This window comes from Sprattus sprattus (genome assembly GCF_963457725.1).
Source record: "Sprattus sprattus genome assembly, chromosome: 1".
Taxonomy (NCBI): Eukaryota; Metazoa; Chordata; class Actinopteri; order Clupeiformes; family Clupeidae; genus Sprattus; species Sprattus sprattus.
The window spans coordinates 55,665,340-55,682,935 of record NC_137920.1 but is presented as its reverse complement, the minus strand read 5'-3'; the positions used below and the strand labels follow the sequence as shown (position 1 = coordinate 55,682,935).

Below are 17,596 nucleotides of genomic sequence, written 5' to 3'. Positions count from 1 at the left end.
CTTTAAACGCCCTCATACCATACTAGGCCTTAATCAAGCCCCTGTTGGTTGATTTTCTGCACTGAATGAACTTTTATATTCAATTTAAAATACCGCAACGCAATTCCCAACCAAAAGCTAAAAACATGTAAAATAGGTGGTTAAACTCGTAATGAGTTGTTCATCGCCAGGTATGATATAAAAAACATGTGCTATGACGAGCCGTTGAGAGAGCATCTGTGCATCTCGCCCGTGTTTGATCCAAGAAAGAATGGTGGGTCCTAACATGCATTATCTTGACACTTAAACGTAGCTCAAACTAAATGAAGAGGTGTAAATTAACTAAAGATACCTTATTTACAGTCAAGCAAATGTAGTCGGCAGATGGCTGGAGTAGAATAAGTAGGTGCTGTCCATGGTTCTGAAGCGTCATTTCGAAATAGATGTGAAACCTATAGGCCTACATTTCAGTTTATAATTTTAACCTAACTCTTTTCGCGTTTAAACATTAACAATGTTTTAATTCAAAGTCAGGCTAAATTAATGAAAAGGGTGACCCCTTTTTTAATAGTGTGATTGTTCATTACAATTACATTACGTTTAGGCTATGAAATACGTAAACTTAATGCGCAAATAAGATACGACATATGGGGTACAGTCGAGCAGCAGTCTTTTTTAAGTGGTCCAAATGTTTCAGTTCTGCATATGTTCTGTGGGTTTTTATTCTCTTGCTCCTTGACAACACGTTTCTTTTCTTTTGTATCGGATTTAGGGCACCATTCATAGGGCTTAAAATAATGTGCCGAAGAATTAGGTTTGTGCAACATTCTGAAGGATTTATGTCGTGTTTTGGCTCTTTTCAAACATAACCTCTCTGCAATCCTGTTGCTTACAGAATGCTTTGGTTTAAAAGTCTGCAGTTCCCTTAGTGCAACAGTGCGTGGCGCACAAGGGTTGCAGTTTACTTAGTAACTGAACGTGCTGACATCACAGAACAAACGTACAGCGATCAGACTGTACGTGCGTCCGCTTCTCCATGCCACGAATCGCTATTTCGTTCCATCTTGTGAAAAAGCGAACCAGTGGATCAGTATTACGGTACTGTTGACAGTAGGCCTTCGAGGCTTGATGGTTCTCACCTAGTATTTAACTGTGTCTGTCAGCGACTGACGGTGCTGGGACTAACTAGCCCTCTGCCTGTGGACTAAGCGGGGTAAGGATAAGCCGAACGTTGTCGCTTATTATCGGGTCTGTGACTTTGGCGAATGGACGTCTGTATATCAGTGCATTCTGCAGTGGAATTCGCCGTTCATTGCCGTATACAACTCTTTTGCACAGTCATTGTAGGTGCGAGCGTAAAGTGGAGCTGATGTCCACTGTAGCCTCTAATATTTTTTGAGATAGTTGCACGTAGAGTTATTGTGAACAATCCGTGCGGCATTAGAAACTAACCGCTCTCTGCCTTTCAGGATATAAGGGTATTCCGCAATAAGGCTGTTTTGTCAGTGGTGGTTAAAAGTCCAGACACTCTTGTACAGCCAACCTAAAAACAAACACGACCACATTTGTCTGCGCAGATACTTTTACAGACTTTCTCTCCAACCCCACCCCCAACACACATTAATTTGCGAACACACACGGACCACTCACGTGAATTAACATCTACAGAGCAGCGACAAGCTATGGTTGACTTTGAGCAGAGATAAAATAGGCCCAACACTTGTTGAGTTTGATATGTTGGGAATATCGCAAGCAGGTGAGCGAAGTCGTCAGTGTTCATAGATGTATATTAAAACTAATGCTGCATTTTAATCGAATGCACAGGCAATGGTGAGAATGCGTTATGCCATAGCCTACAATTCGCCATATAGAAGTGTAACACTCTCACTGTGCCATATAGTAGCCCTATCACACCCTGGTCTTGATCCTAGCAGAAAGGTCAGTCTCATGGCTTCACTTTAAAGGCCCGATCCGTGATTCTGGGGAAAGGTTGTTGATATTTGAACTCAACGACCAATCAAATTACACCCTATACCTCCCGTTCTCCTGGAACATCGGGTACATTGGCTGGAATTGTTCATGGCTCGGTCGAGCCACTGTTTTTTTTTTTTCTCTTTTTCATTTACAGAGGCAGGACCGTGTACGAGTGCACGCAGATAATGGACAGCTGGAAGACCATGAGGAGCAGTTTGCTGAACTTGAAAGAAAGTGTATTGGTTTAGATTCACCGACCCTACCTTTAATTGTGCACTAAGTAAAACCACTTCACCGACGTTCAAGCCCTATCGAAGTGAATAGAAGCTTTTTTTCTCTAAAAAAGCGACCTCTCAAAGTTATTCATTTATAATGACACAAATGCATCGAGACGTCTTCAATCAGACAATGTTCCTCTACGGGTCCACTGTAGTGACCGTGCACGTAGTTGTATTATTCATAGTTGTCGCTTAAATCGTTTAAAGCCCTGTGTATTCGAAGAAGCTAGATAATTCTAGAATGCTAGTTTTTCAGTTGTTATTAGTGTTATCAAGGACTTTCTAAAAAAAAAAAAAAAAGACCACGACTTGTGTTATAGTTGTAGTATACCGATACTATATAGTGTGCCTGTAACTATAACGCTGTGACTTGTGTAAAGCTTTAATCCCAGACCACAGACGACAGAATACATATAATAGTCAGAACTATAGAACAGTCAGAACTACGGAACAGTCAAAGTGATAAACCTGCTAGAACAGAGGTTTTAAGACGTTTGCCTACAGTTTGCCTTTTTTCAATTTTACATTACAGTCGGAGGGATGCTAGGTTCTTCCCAAGTGAACAGGTATTCAGACGCAAATTCCGTAAGCTCTAGATATTTGCAGTGATATTTATTTTCATGTTTTATTAAACTTACACTGATACACAAATTGTCAAACTTTTAGGCATGTTGCCTATTCAAGAGCATTACTGTATTTTTTATTTTTATGGAAGATTGGGGCTATAGCTCACTGATATTGCCTTTCATTCTGTTTCTTGTCCTGATGTTATACCGTATTTTTATGAAGACATGATCAACAGAGGAAAAGGGCTACTAAACCAAGTTCTATGAACTGTCTGACTTTGTAGTGCCTGGGAAGTTGTTGAGTTAGCAAATTAAATAGCTGCTTACATACTTTTTAGAAGTGGAGAGTCAATAATACATGTACAAAACAATGAATTGCTTATCTTAACATAGTCCTTTGATATAAATCGATACAACAACAACACATAGGCTATTATTCTAATTTGTCATAAGCCAGTAAATTAATTTTCTTTCACAGAAAGCTTAAAATGGACGAAAAGTGACTACAATGATAGTTTATTCAATGGATTTATTTTTTATTTTGTATGTGTTTTACCACATCGGGCAATGCATCTCCTTACTACTTCTGTTTAAATAATTTAAAATCATAAACGATATAAAACTACACCCTTGAAGGGTGGGTTATAAATAAATGTCTAAATAAAAATATTTTCGTTTTTAAAAATAGGTTTAAATAATAATTTCTTAGTTTTAGTTTAGATTTAGCTTAGTTGTTTCCTTAGTTTTAGCTGTAAATAATAATATAGGGAAATTATTCTCAATTTATATTTCTTTTAGTCGTCAGTTCCATTTCCTGAAGTGTCAGCAGTTTTAGCCTTTACAAAATGTTTGCATTGAAAACACTGCGGTGGATTCATTTGCTTTAGCCTATCTGATTAATATTCAATTTTCATTTCATATTCAAATTAAATCCATTAGCCTAAACCTGAAATGAGGTGTTGAATGCAGTCATAAGGTGCATACATAGGGGAGACCAGGTACAGTTGTAACATTACGACAGTTGCACCTTGCTCCATTTCTCAAGTCGGTAACGCGATGAAACTCAGACAACATGCGTGATGGCATCAGCATGTAACGTTTAAAATGACATCGTATGTCTTAATCTCTGTCAAAAGTTATAAACACAAGTCGTTTTGGGGGCAATTTTGTAACTTTCAGGTTTTGCGCATGATTTTGACTGCACAATTAATGTGTATTCACATCAGTAACAGGTGGTTGCGATCAGTTATTTCCGAACTAGATGCTAGTATAATTATTAGCTGCATACAATGTCTTGTATTCCAGTTATCTTATCAAATATAAGGAGAGGTCTGGGGACAAATGGCACGCATTACAATCGCTTGCAACCGGCAAGCGTAGCTAGCAAGATAATCCTGTGGTTCCAAAACTTTCCATGTCAGTACCCCCCTTTGACAATACAAAAATGTTTACTTCCCCCCACCACCACGGTGCACACCAATGTTACCCGAAATGTAACTTTTAACATAAAGAAACAGATGCCCATCAGCTGTTGGATAGCTTTTTCTAAACATTATTTCTACATTTTTTTTTCTTTTTCAGTTAAACTTAAATATTTCAGTTAAACATTTATTTTTTATTTTATTTGATCAGAGCTTTTGTTTAAAACATTACAACATGTTTAACTTAGGACTGGGTGAGTGATTAGTCGATACAATTTTCATGTTAGGCGCATGTTTGTTGTAATAGGCTAGCTATCCCTTCTAGCATATAGGCTAAAGGGTAGGCCCTGGCCATATAATGTCAGTAAACCCAAAGTTATAGTATATAGTTATATATATTATATATTTAATATATATAATATAATATATATATATTTAACAAAGGATTAGTATATATGCTGTAAGAGCACTGACATACAACATTCAACCTGTAGGTTTGTCCGTTTTATTTTGTTTTCAACAACAACCTGCCTCCCTTTACTGTGACTTCTCACAATCAAAGTGTTGCAACTGTAACTGGTCTCCCCTATTTAAAGAATAATTTTTATATTTTACGGATTATTCTGTCGGAGTTGAACAGCTAATCTCCAGACGACATATAAAGTGCCAAAATACATAATTCAAGACAATCGCATGCCATGCTTAACAATTCACCAATCTGAAAAAGCTTATAAAAACATTTCTTAACGTCTTCTCTTCATCCACTGTTTTTTTTTTTTTTTTTTTTACCTAGGCTCTATGTCATGCATGCGTCTTTAAACTACTTGATCAAAGATGATCCTTGCTCGAGTCCAGATTGAAGTTAACAAGTCTGTTATGTGTTCTATCTTAGAGCGAATGAGTAGAAAAGGACAGATAGCACCGAGGCTTATAAATGTGTTTGGCTATCAATTTAAGGAGAAAATCAGGTAGCCTAATATTAACTCTTTTAAAGGGATGTACAGAGGTGCACGACTCATTCTTTGAAATAGCGAACTGTTTTCATTGGAACCCAGTAGCCTAGCCTACTGATAGGATAGTATTTTACACGAACTTCTGCTTCCTATTGGTGCGGGTTAACATTTTCGGTCGGGAATTTCTTTATCTGAGACTGAAATTTGAATCTAATACAAAACGGGCAAAAAACGTTGGCCGAGAGGGAGTTCAGCATGATATGACCATCTATTTACCACTAAGGGCATAACGTGGATGATCCTTTCTTTTTTATTTCTGTTATTGTTCAATTCTTGTTGTTTTTGCTGTTGTTATCATTATCCTGATGTTGCTACCGTGACAGATAGCGTTTTTTTAAAGACTGACATTAGCCACATTAGATAGGCCTATTTATCTTAGTGCGTGCTGTCATGATTGCTGTTGAAAGAGGTCAATGTGAGGGGAAAGAGTTATCTGTTTTACTTGCAAATTACAAACCTCCCTATATTACGTGAAAAGGGACGTGAGAAAGTAGCCTATACTTTTTGTTTGACGGGATGCCATTGTCACAGAATGTTACTGAAGGCACAGGGTAGCCTAGCCTATATCATTCACCGTCACTGGCTGATCGGACTTTCTGAAGCCGCAATTTAGGGCATAATTACTCTTGGGTATTCAAGCGGGTAGAATGACTCTTGAAGAAAACATTTAACCTCCTATTACTTTTCATCCTGATTGACAGGATATCCTATTGACAGAGACTGTTTAGGTCTAACTCGGAAACTCTTAAGACTAGACATAGGCCTACACCTCGTAGATAAACCATCTGCTTGTGAAAACTATACAACTCAGGCCTGATATGACCTTATATTATTGATTCACCGTCTGGACGTATACTTACATCTAAATGAATCATTTGTCCTAGGCTAAGCGCAAAGGCTAAAAAGACTTATAACGCACTCCACTCCTTCAATTTGTAGTAGGCTATAGTTCTGGTGAAATAAAACAGAAAAAAGTTGAAATGATACAATTAAATTGAAAGTGTTTTACTGTTCCAATGTTTAAGACAAGATATGCAACAGCTGATGGGCACCTGCCTTTTTTAACATTAAAAGTGAAATGCATGTAAAATATGTGAGTGTCTCGGTTTCTGCACCGTCGTGGTACAGTGGGCCGGAGGCAACCACCACACGTCACTTGATAGAACTGTATTGTTTGGTGTACGTAGGCAATGTAGCCTCACATCAACGGATTATGTGACCTACGAACTTTGTGTATGCTACTTCATCAGAACCTCCAGCCTCTGAATTTATTATGAGAGATGTACTGGTCGTGTAGTTTTTCTTCCACAACCATCAAAATGATCAATGTCTTGACTTGAAGATCAACGTTGCATGTTAAACATTTTGGTAACAAATACAGTATATCGAGATTCATTTCCTGGTTTATGCACGCCTTAGTGTTTCAATTACTTGCATGACCTTACATTACCTAATTACCTTCACTGAAACTATATGCTAACCCCCCCCCCCCCCCCCCCCCCCCCCCCCCCGCCTTCATGAAACATAGGCGACAGATTCATGTTGGTTTATGCTAGTATGATTACTGCATATTCTATTCAGACCACAAGCCTACGTAGGCGAAATAGTTGTTCAGTATGAGTAGGCCTCAGGTCTAATATTTTGCAGCATATTGTTATTTCTCAAAGAACAACAATGTGGCTAACTGACTAAAATTTTAATACCCGATTTTTTTTTTCTTCTTATCCTCACTTACATTTAACGAGGCACACTAGTTGAAATGTACCTCATGTGTGTCTCTGCAGATCTCGCGAGAGCGGTGGCGTGGCTGGCTGGCAGTAGGGTTGCAGTAGACAGAGGGAGAAGGCAGGCAGGCAGCATCATGGCGGACAGAGACAGTGGAAGTGAGCAGGGAGGAGCAGCCACGGGCCCGGGTGTCGGTTCCATGCACCCAGTGACAGGAGGGGCGGGCTCGGCTTCCGGGCTGCAGCATGAGACGCAAGAGCTCGCTTCGAAACGGGTTGACATCCAGAACAAACGTTTCTATCTGGACGTAAAACAGAATGCAAAGGGCCGCTTCTTGAAGATAGCTGAAGTCGGGGCTGGGGGAAACAAGAGCCGCCTCACTCTCTCTATGTCAGTTGCTGTCGAGTTCCGTGACTACCTGGGGGATTTCATCGAACATTATGCCCAATTGGGTCCTAGTAATCCCGATTTGGTGCAGGATGAACCGCGTCGCGCGTTGAAGAGCGAGTTCCTGGTGAGAGAAAATCGGAAATACTACATGGACCTGAAAGAGAATCAGAGAGGCCGGTTCCTAAGAATTCGACAAACGGTGAACCGGGGGCCCGGATTGGGATCCACGCAAGGCCAGACGATCGCTCTTCCTGCCCAGGGACTTATTGAGTTTCGTGACGCTTTGGCCAAACTCATTGATGACTATGGAGTTGAGGACGAACCCGCAGAGTTGCCAGAGGGTACATCTTTGACTGTGGACAACAAACGGTTCTTCTTCGACGTGGGCTCGAATAAGTATGGAGTGTTTATGAGGGTAAGCGAGGTGAAACCTACGTACCGCAACTCTATCACGGTGCCCTACAAAGTGTGGTCCAAATTCGGAAACACTTTTTGTAAATATGCCGAGGAGATGAAAAAGATTCAGGAGAAACAGCGAGAGAAGAGGGCAAGTGAGCTACAACAACAGCAAGAAGAAATGCATGCCGACGATGGAGACGAGGATTGATAAATAGAGAGAAAACATGCAAAATTAATCAAAATAACAAGAGAAATTATAATTAAAACTTTACTGTAAAAAGAAAGAAACCTAAAGATTTAACTGTAACTGTTTAACTCCAAGGGAGCACCACCCACACAAATCAAACCTCCACAAAGACTGACAGTTGCGACTATATGTCACCCATCGCTGGATGTTACCCACGTAATCCACCATTAATACAGTAAGCGGCTGCTAAACAAAGTAATAACATTATATATGAAGCGTGTTTCCTACTTGATTACAGATGATAAAGAACTTGAGTGTTTATTTCCCTTATTAACCAAGAACTTTTGTACACGTTCAAGGTGTTTGCAATGTTCAAATAGAATTGTTGCCGAGATACGAGAAACAAGACCTTTTCTTGGGAGCTAATGACTTCAGCACAAATCAGAAATGTTAGTTTTACTGTCTTTCTTCTCTTTTTGTTCCTTTTTTGAACCAAAACGTAAAACCAGTTTAAGAAGGTTGTCATGTCTACCACCACATATGTTTCACGTGAGGGCTAGGGGTGAAAATGTCATGCAAACATTCTGCCTGTCATAGGTACAACAGGCAATCCATGGATGGGATCAAGTGCTGTTTGCAATATACATTGCATCGATATCGTACACATATTGGACTGGTTGGTGGATCTGAAAATGAAGACCTTTATAAAAGGCATATTAATATTATTAATGTATTTTTTTATTGAATTTAGTCATGCAGATCATTATTCTATATCTTCGTGTCACGTTGTCATGCAATGTGTATGGAAAAGGTACCTGACTTTTATTAAGGAAGTACAGTGACATGCAGCAATGACATAAGTACTTAACATATTTGTAATATAGAATTTTCAACCCTACTTCTTTAAGGCCCCTAAAATGTACAGGATCTTACAAGTGCTAATGTAAAAAAAAAAAAAAAGGCAAAGTATGATTTTGTGAATCAGAAGTATTTCTGTGCTTATAGAAAAGAAGAAAAACAACCCGCGTTTTCAGTGGGAAGAATTTGACAAACAATCTGTAAAAGTATTTAAAATATCTTTATCTCTCTCTCTTTCTCTCTCTCTTTCTCTATATATATATATGTATATATATATAAATATATATGTATATACACATCTATATGTATACAGATCTGTATATAGATATGTAAGCATATGTGTGTGTGGCTGTGTGAGTTTGTGTGTGTGTCAGATTGCGTGACGTGTGTAACAATCCACCAATGAGAGTATGAGTGGTACGGAAGAATGCTGTTGCTGCATGTGAACCTGTACACAGCTGCATTGAGATGGACATCTCAATGACAGTCCTCAAGGACCCTGCAATGAGGTGGTTTTCAATTATAATTAGACTGTTAGACTGTCTTGTCCAGCTCACCAAATCTTTGACTACCATTGCGGATTTGACTTATTTGATTCTGACTGTGGGGGGCCATCGTACCTCAGATGGTATGTACCAAGGCAGTGACTGGACTCTTAATCTTTCAACGCTAGTACCGAGGTCAGTCTAGCAGCACGTTTATGATGAAAGGGGAACCCGGACTCGAGGAGGTCCTTGAGAACCTGTGTTGGGTGCCACTGGCATTGAAACTACTTGTTGAGGAGCATACTCTTCAGCATTTAAACAACCTGGTGCCTTACACGCTCAACATGCTTACACGCTGGCTGGTGCTTTGGATTGCAGTTTGGGTTCATGTCTTTGATTATTTCCTTAATCTTCTCAATATGTGATTTTTTTTTTCTGTTAAGTCTTTGTCCCTCCCCTTTCCTTCCCCTACCTTTTGTGTGACCACACACCTAGTGATACCCACTGGTTCCCCAGGAGAATATGGAAAATGGGTTGAACTCAAAACGATTTCCCCGTTGACCTATTTCCCTGACCTACCCAATCATCCAGGCATCGGCCTACATGTAAACATGAGAGGGGGGTGTTCACCTGGACAGTAGTGCACGAGAGCTAGCACTTCACTTGCTTAGCCTAGGCCAGTGACATAACCGCAAAAGGTGCTAGGCAGTGCCACTTTGAACTGGATTGGGATTTAAACACCTGCGCTTTCCCTGTGGAAGGTTTCTGTGATGCTATGGCTTGGACAGTAATGTGTCATTTTGTCAGAATTGTAAGACCTCTTTGAGAGGTATAGTCAGCATGTCTAATTTTCTTTTCTAACGTTGAAACATTATTCCACATTATTTGTCATTTTTGAACATTTTGGCTCACAAGTTTTTTTTTTCTTTCTTCTTCGTCTTTCTTTCCAGTGCTATATTTCATTACTGTGTGCAATATCGTATGTGCCAATTGTGGCAATATATGTATATCAATTAAATATAAGATTAATATTTGAAAGCATGTGGCTGAATTCCACTTTTATTTCTCTCTTAAGGTTTTAAAAGCCTTTTCTGCACTTACTAAAGGTCTGTATCTGGAGGAGGAAAGTAGAAACAAGCCAGCTGCCCAGTCTAGACAAGGCTTAGACCACTCCATCATATTCACATTGCATCCATTGGCTACCCACCTGTTCACCTTCTTCTCCTCCCGAATCCTCTCTCCTCCACCCACAGTGGAGTTCTGGATGGAGGGAAGACGTAAGGTCATACGAGTGGATGTATATGTGGTGTTATTGTGTGGGGGTTCGGGTGGGAGCATTTAGCATGCAGTAATGTTCCCTGGTTGTACTAAAATTAAAAAATATATATATTGGAGAAGATTCCTATGAAAGTGTATGATGATCTTTATTCTGTCTTTAGTGGTTGATGGATGTCTAGCATTACTTTCCCAACTAGAGAAAGTATCTGACCAATATGGTATTTGGAAAATGATCTCAACAAGGAATGTCTTGTGCATTTTTTTTCTTTAACTTATATTCCTTATGTTTTCAAAGGATTATTGAATAACTCATTCAATGTTGATAAGTCAAATATAATTTATGTACATTTTACAAAATTTTAAAATAAAAGAAATGTTAATTTACCTACTTCTCACTAAAGGAATTGCATCTTTCCTGTTCATGACTTTGTGTGATGCCCTATGCCTTGTTTGTGGTGCAAGAGGACGTTACCATGGAAATCACTGTCTGTTTAACACTGTACTTGTCTTCCGTACCTCTGGGTTGTAGTTTAGAAAGATCTACACACATAAAAAGGGTTATATTAAATTGCCAGGGGTCTAAAATATACTATCTTTACCGGCATATTTTTAAGTTAGCTTTAAGAAGCGTTTGAAAAAGGTTAGTGATCTGATGTTAATGTTAGTGACACATTTAGCAAATGTTTTCTCTTAAATGCTTAAAATGCTTAATATTCAAGGTGAAATGTAATCAGCAGCATAGGAGTTTCTCTTAACAATGGTGTTCCCTCCTGAATGTATGCATTCTGGAGTAACGTTTGCCATTTTGCCAAATGCTAGGTCAGCTATGTTGCTAGTGTGACTTGCATGTCAGCTGAACATTTTATGGTATTTTTTTTAACATTTAGTAAATGCTTTTGTCAAAGTGACATACAGCACAGTGCAGATATACATTGTTCATCACTCCCCCCCCCCAGCAAACCCATGACTGGTATTGTCCTTGCCTTCGTCTAGCCATTGAGACATAGGTATTGATGGAAGACTTTGGATGGCCTGAGAGACGAATGTGGATTTTGTAATCGTAATTTGTTAGAGAAAATAATACAATTTGATCCATGTATTATGTAGCCAATACTTAATGTATTGATTGGCAAGACTTTACCTCTTCCTTGGATACACGTGTTTGTTGAAAAATGTGTACTTAAAAGTTTTACAGTGCATTTATTGTGTTTCATTAATTCACAGATGAACTTCTGTCATGAACATGGTGCAGTCTCTGTACAGTGTCCTATATTTGAAGAGTATTTGACCTGTAATCAATCTGTGACATTTGTCATCTGACATTTCACACTATTAGTCACAAACTGAACTGCACCACAAGTCTGCCTTAGCTTTTCAGTCTACAAAAACAGCTCAACACTTCTGCGTTCTTACCTGCAGTAGTTACAGTTCAAGAATGATTATGTTGAATGAACCGTCAAATCCTTGGTCATCTCTGCAAATAACCTATACATTATTACAAAATAATGTCAAAGTAAACAAGTTCTCTAAATAAGGCCTTATTTAGTAGAATGATTTTTGCATCATATAGCATCTTCCGCACATGCTCAGTAGTGAACATTGGTAATTCCCTTGGCAATGGCAATGGCAATGTGTACTTTAGGGTGTATAGCAGTGCTATTGACAGATATGACCTACTTATGCTCCAGGCAAACTAATGTGCCAGGTTTATCGCCAAATTGTATGTTTTTTTTTAGGCACCTGTTCTTTTGTATCAGTTAAGCAAACATGGCTCTCTTCCTGGTTCTTCAAAAGCTTTGCCTAGGTCTTCCATTTTTCCATTTACAATCTTATTATTCATTTACCCTCTTATTGGTACGCTGACACTGAGGGTGGTTTTTCATTTCAGAAGTTACCTCCATTTACAGATAATTCCTCTGGAACCTCTTGAGGCATTTCTTTTTTTTCATATTTGTTTGTTTTGATCGATTAGTAGTTGGCTCTAACACAGATTTAGTGTCCGAGTTGAACTGATGCTGCAAAGATTAAGCGGTGAGTTCTTCCAAATGTTGCCAGCTTTTGAAACATTGATGACCTTCTCCCAGTTTGTGTCTTCCTCTGGAACTCCCTGTTTGTCGATCAAGCCACGTACATTTGTCAATTTCTCTACTTCTTTTACGTGGAGTCTAAAGACCTAGATTTGAAGAAATCACACAGATTAGTTTACTTGGTCATTTCATAAATATATTTAACTCTGGTTGAAAGCTTGTGTTCTAGATTGCATGGCATATGGCAGTTAGGGCTCACACAATGTTTCAGGATGGCATGATGTCCCACAGGTGTCTTCCTCCCTGCCTGGTTAGTCAATCCTTTACCATGGAAGGGGATGATGTTTGTTGTAATGATATCTCTTCCATCCAGGTAGAGTGCTTCATGTCTTGATATGGAATCTGTGTGGCTGTAGAGTTGCAGTCGCTTATAAACCACAATGTTTAGATGTGTTATTTTCTTCTTGTAACCTTTTTTTTTACCTGTCATTTCCTCATCGTTTTTCTTTGTCACAGCACATTCATGCATATCTGTGGCATTTGTCACAAATATCATGAGTAGTTTGTTGACTGCAGCTGATTTCTTTGGTCAGAGTTAATAGTTAATAAATCAAACCCACTTAACCCACTAGGAAGATCATTCAATCATAATCTATGATTGTGTGCGAATGTGATTATAGCATAGTTACAGTATAACCAAGTTATTGCCAAGTGATAGTGAAAGAGTGATGGCTCAGAGAGACACTTTCTTCAGCTTCTATCTCTGGCCTAACGCTGGAATGTAGCTAGCAGGTTTATACCAGTTGTCCTGACCATGTATGTACATGTCAAAACGTTTGAATGGGCTATGCTCCCTTTGATGCATCTTTGCATTGGTTAATAAGGAAGTGAGGCTAGGCTACTAGCAGTGGTTTGCAGTGATAAAGTATACAACCGCAGTGCCATTATCACAAAAATGATGTCACCCATAAGGAGGCCTCTCCGCTGATCACAGTGTGAAATGGGATCTAGTCAGGCAATATCATTTGGCCAATGCCTTTACTCTCATGTTTAAATGTTCAATTACTTCAAATGGTCTCTGGCTATAAAAGTGTTGCCTAGCTTCAGGTTCCTTGCATTCTGATACAGAGCCAGTCTCTGTGGTTATTGTATCTAACCTGACACTCATAGAAGTCCCTTGTGTGCATGGTTAACATTATACAAACCTTAAACCATTGTTGGTCTGTATTTAGGGCTTTTGTGCAGCTGAAAACAAAGAGATACAGACATCTTCATTAAGAAGCAGCACCTGTGCCTTGTGACAGATTTTTGTTGGCATCAGTTTATTTAATGAGTTCTCATAGGTCAGTGTATTTCTGGTATGTATGTCAGTGATTGTTTATGTGTTCGTTATTGTATGCGTTTATTTACATTTCCAGGGCCAGAGAAATGTTACAAATGCAGTGTTAAGGCCGAAAACAGGATCTACAGAATATTTGAACTGGAGACACTTCATTTGGAAGCCCTACCTTAGTCTGGGCTAGTAGGCAAGATGAGAGAGCCTAGTACTAGCAGCTTGTTTTACATTTCCATCATACCCTTCAGAACTGAATCAGATTTGGAGGTCTGGAGGCTTCTTGTTTATGACAACAGAAGGACACTGAACGCTCAAGCTGTTATGCTTGCACTATTTTGTTACACGTAATCATGCACACGAGAATCACATTTTTGCTATTTAGATGTTTTTATGTGCACACAGGGAATTATCCCATTCTCAAATGAAATGTTCTCATGCAAAAGAGGCGGCAGGCAGAAATGACAAACATCACTATGAGGGCTATATACATTGCACCTTGAAAGTCTTTTTTTCAAGGTCTTTTTTTCTTAAAATGTGCTTATAAACATATCTTAATGTAGACATGCGTTCCCGAAGGTCTCTGTGGCTCAGTTAACAGCCTTTACAGCATTACAGAGATATTACTTTATGAAATTTCTATTGGAACCTCAGCCTTCAACTAACCTAGGTTCAGAAAAGTTCAAAATGGTGGATTGGGCCTCCAGGATGTCATTCAAGTCTGTAAGCATACTTCAATGGCTTGAGTAAAGCAGCGCCAACTAACAGGAGGGAGGAGTGCAGAGCTTTGTCTTCAAAGCCTCTACTGTACTGCAGCATATTTTAGTACTGCATGTTAGTTGTTTATTGTGTGGGTGTGCGAATACCTGGCCTGTATAGGTAGGGTGGTGGCCATTGTACAATCGTGAACAGTAGGCTACACATACAAACGACAGTCATGCTATTTAGTTCTAGTTGAAGGATTAATCAAAGCTTCCTACCTAGAGCTGGAAACTACCTCTCTGGCTGCAGATGGGTATTCTGTCTCTTTAAGGGCAGGGCCAACGTGTTGCGTCCACGGCTGGTGCCAAGCACTTCTCTGCACTCTTTGGTGTATCCTGACCCCTAGCGGACAAAGGGCAGAGGAGCACATGCGCAGCAATGAATTGAACCAGCATGTGGGTTCTAACTGAGCCAAAATGTATTAAAATGTATTAAGATTTTTTAAAATATTATATCTGTATAACATGGGAAGTCATCCTTATGGAGATTTCTGTGAGTGTGAACTGGTCATATACCCTTGCAGAATTTCCTGTGCATTAACTATAGTCTTATACTCTCATGGAGTTGTCTGTGAGTTAACTAGTCATTCCCTTTCCCAACCTTATTTTATGAAACGAACAAAGAGATATTTGTTCATCAAAAAGTCATATATAAATAATAAGGTGCATGTTCTTCCCAGTGCTTACATGGAACTTAAGAGGAACTGTGCGCAGTTGACTTCAGTTATTGAAAGATCTGACCGTAATTCCCCAGTTCACTCTCGTATACACCAAGACAATTCCACACAGTAAATTATGTTTTGTTTAAAACTACCCCCACTTAAATTGTCCCACATTGATTTATTTTGTGCCAATGGTAAGTGTTATTGCCATGAGTATGCAGAAATTACATTAAAATATAGCACCACCGCAGTTACAAGTGATATCAGTCCATTCATAGCCCTGTGTTGCAGATGAAGGTCATTTGATGTACTCTCAAATCTTCATGCTTTATCTCCGCCACCTCTTTATACCTGGTTCCTACCTGTTCTCCTCTCTTTCCTTTCTTCTTCCTGTTCCCTCACTTGTCCCTTTCTGCTCCCTCTACCTCGCTCCTTTGCCAGCCTTAGCAGATGGGTCACACCTCTCGGAGCCAGGCTCTGCTTATCCTATGAAACGTACAGCCCGCTATTCAGGCAAAAGGTTGTTGATATTTGAGCTCAATCGCATTACACCTCTCTCCTCCAAGTCCCTAAAGCAACTTGTTATTTGACCGGAATGGTGGATTGCTCAGTCCGAGCCACTTCGTCTGTTTCCCATGTACAGAATCAGGACTGTGTACGAACACCGGAGTTTTTATAGTTTGAGCATACAAACAGAACAGACAGCTTGAGGACCGTGAGGAGGAACTCGCTACATTCACTTAAAGTGTATTGGATTATAATTACAGACTGTACCTTTTAAAGGGAGCTTCTCCCTGCTGTCACCAGTGGTTTAGGCATCGCTTTCAGTTAAGCACCTTTAGATAATGCCCATTGTTAATGACAATTTACAAATAAACACTTTACAAATATGAAAGATGATTTTAGTCGACTTGGGTCATGCAGCCATGCTACATGCAAAGAGTGTTGGATAGAATGGAATGGAATGGAACATTTTTAATGTTCCTTAAATGTTGGCGGCTACCTGAAGAAAAGGAAATCAACAAAAACAAATCTGTGTCCATTTTCCATTTGTGTTATTGACCGTGAATTTCCCTACAGTGGCTCTGTCTTTTTAATAGTTACACAAACTAACAGTTGTTATACCGTAAAAGATATTTTAATTAAAGCAGTGTGCTTTACACTGACAATCATGATCACGATTGTGTGCTGGTTGTATTACAAACTGTCTAACAGTGTAAAACTCTGGAGGCTTTTGTTCGAAGACCATGTTTGCCAGTTTGACCAGAGGGTGGTGCTGTTGTTTTAAAAATGCGTACGATGACTTGTGTCTCACCAGAAGCTTTTTTCTGTGTGCTGCGTCGGACTTCTCTGCATTTAAATGATCATGTCTATTGACGAAGCTTAACACGGACTCAGAGAGTCTCACGGTCTCTGTGAGAGCATTTCCATCGATGTCCCATGCAAGGTCCTCAGAGATGTGTTGATTCAAGCAGGTTAGGCACAAACCGTTCCACTACCGAAGCCAACTTAAAAAAAAATGTTGCACAAGAAAATATCAACCCTACTTGAGAGATAAATGTTTAATCCGTTGGCAGATCAGGCCCTATTTATGAAAACAGCCATCCTAGTTGAAAGAGAATAGTTAGTTTACACATGTTGATCTTAACAAGACTAATATTTGAAATGTTGCAGGTGTTTGTGTCACTGATATAATTGCACTCCATGGAATAAGACTTTATTTGACCTCAAAGTGAATGCTTTAGAGCAACGAGTGGACGTAAAACACTTGCAGAACCTGACATACTGGCCATGTGGGAAGAAAGACTGAGATCAGAGATACCCAGCATACTCATCTCTGTACGATCAGTTGAAGCTGATTCCAAAAAGGCTCAATCATAAAGGTTTTGTGGCAGGATGTAAGTAGATGTCTCTGAGGTAAATACCTACCATATTCTACCACATCCTGATATAATTCCAGTAGATGGCGCTTTTGTTCTTATGGGGGAAGCGATTTATGTCCACGTTCTGTTAACATTTGAAACGGTCCAACAAGATAAGTTGGAGGCTTTTACAATGTTTTGTAGATTTTAAATATAATTTGCATATACAAGTTTTGACAATTATTTAGAATGAACATAGAATTAACAACGTTTATTGTTTTGGACTTTTGCTTTAAAACAGTTTTGACAATCGAAGTAATCTTTTATACGAAAAAATCGTATGCCTTATGATAGGTTAGTTAACATTTTCTTTGGGATGCTGAAACAGCAAACATATA

General features: G+C 39.2%; 1 protein-coding gene across 2 annotated transcripts; it reads left to right on the top strand.

Annotated features, from left to right (window-relative positions):
- Positions 1-1,082: 1,082 nt before the first annotated feature.
- On the top strand, positions 1,083-10,926 carry puraa (purine-rich element binding protein Aa). Of its 2 annotated transcripts, XM_080849417.1 has the most exons (3): positions 1,083-1,192; positions 7,016-7,761; positions 10,351-10,926. In XM_080849417.1, exons 2-3 carry the CDS (start codon positions 7,093-7,095, stop codon positions 10,615-10,617), a joined length of 936 nt encoding a protein of 311 aa, XP_080705543.1. In that variant the 5' UTR covers positions 1,083-1,192; positions 7,016-7,092; the 3' UTR covers positions 10,618-10,926. The 2 variants fall into 2 exon arrangements, with proteins under 2 accessions (XP_080705543.1, XP_080705544.1); XM_080849418.1 differs by having other exon boundaries at positions 7,016-10,494.
- Positions 10,927-17,596: the final 6,670 nt, after the last annotated feature.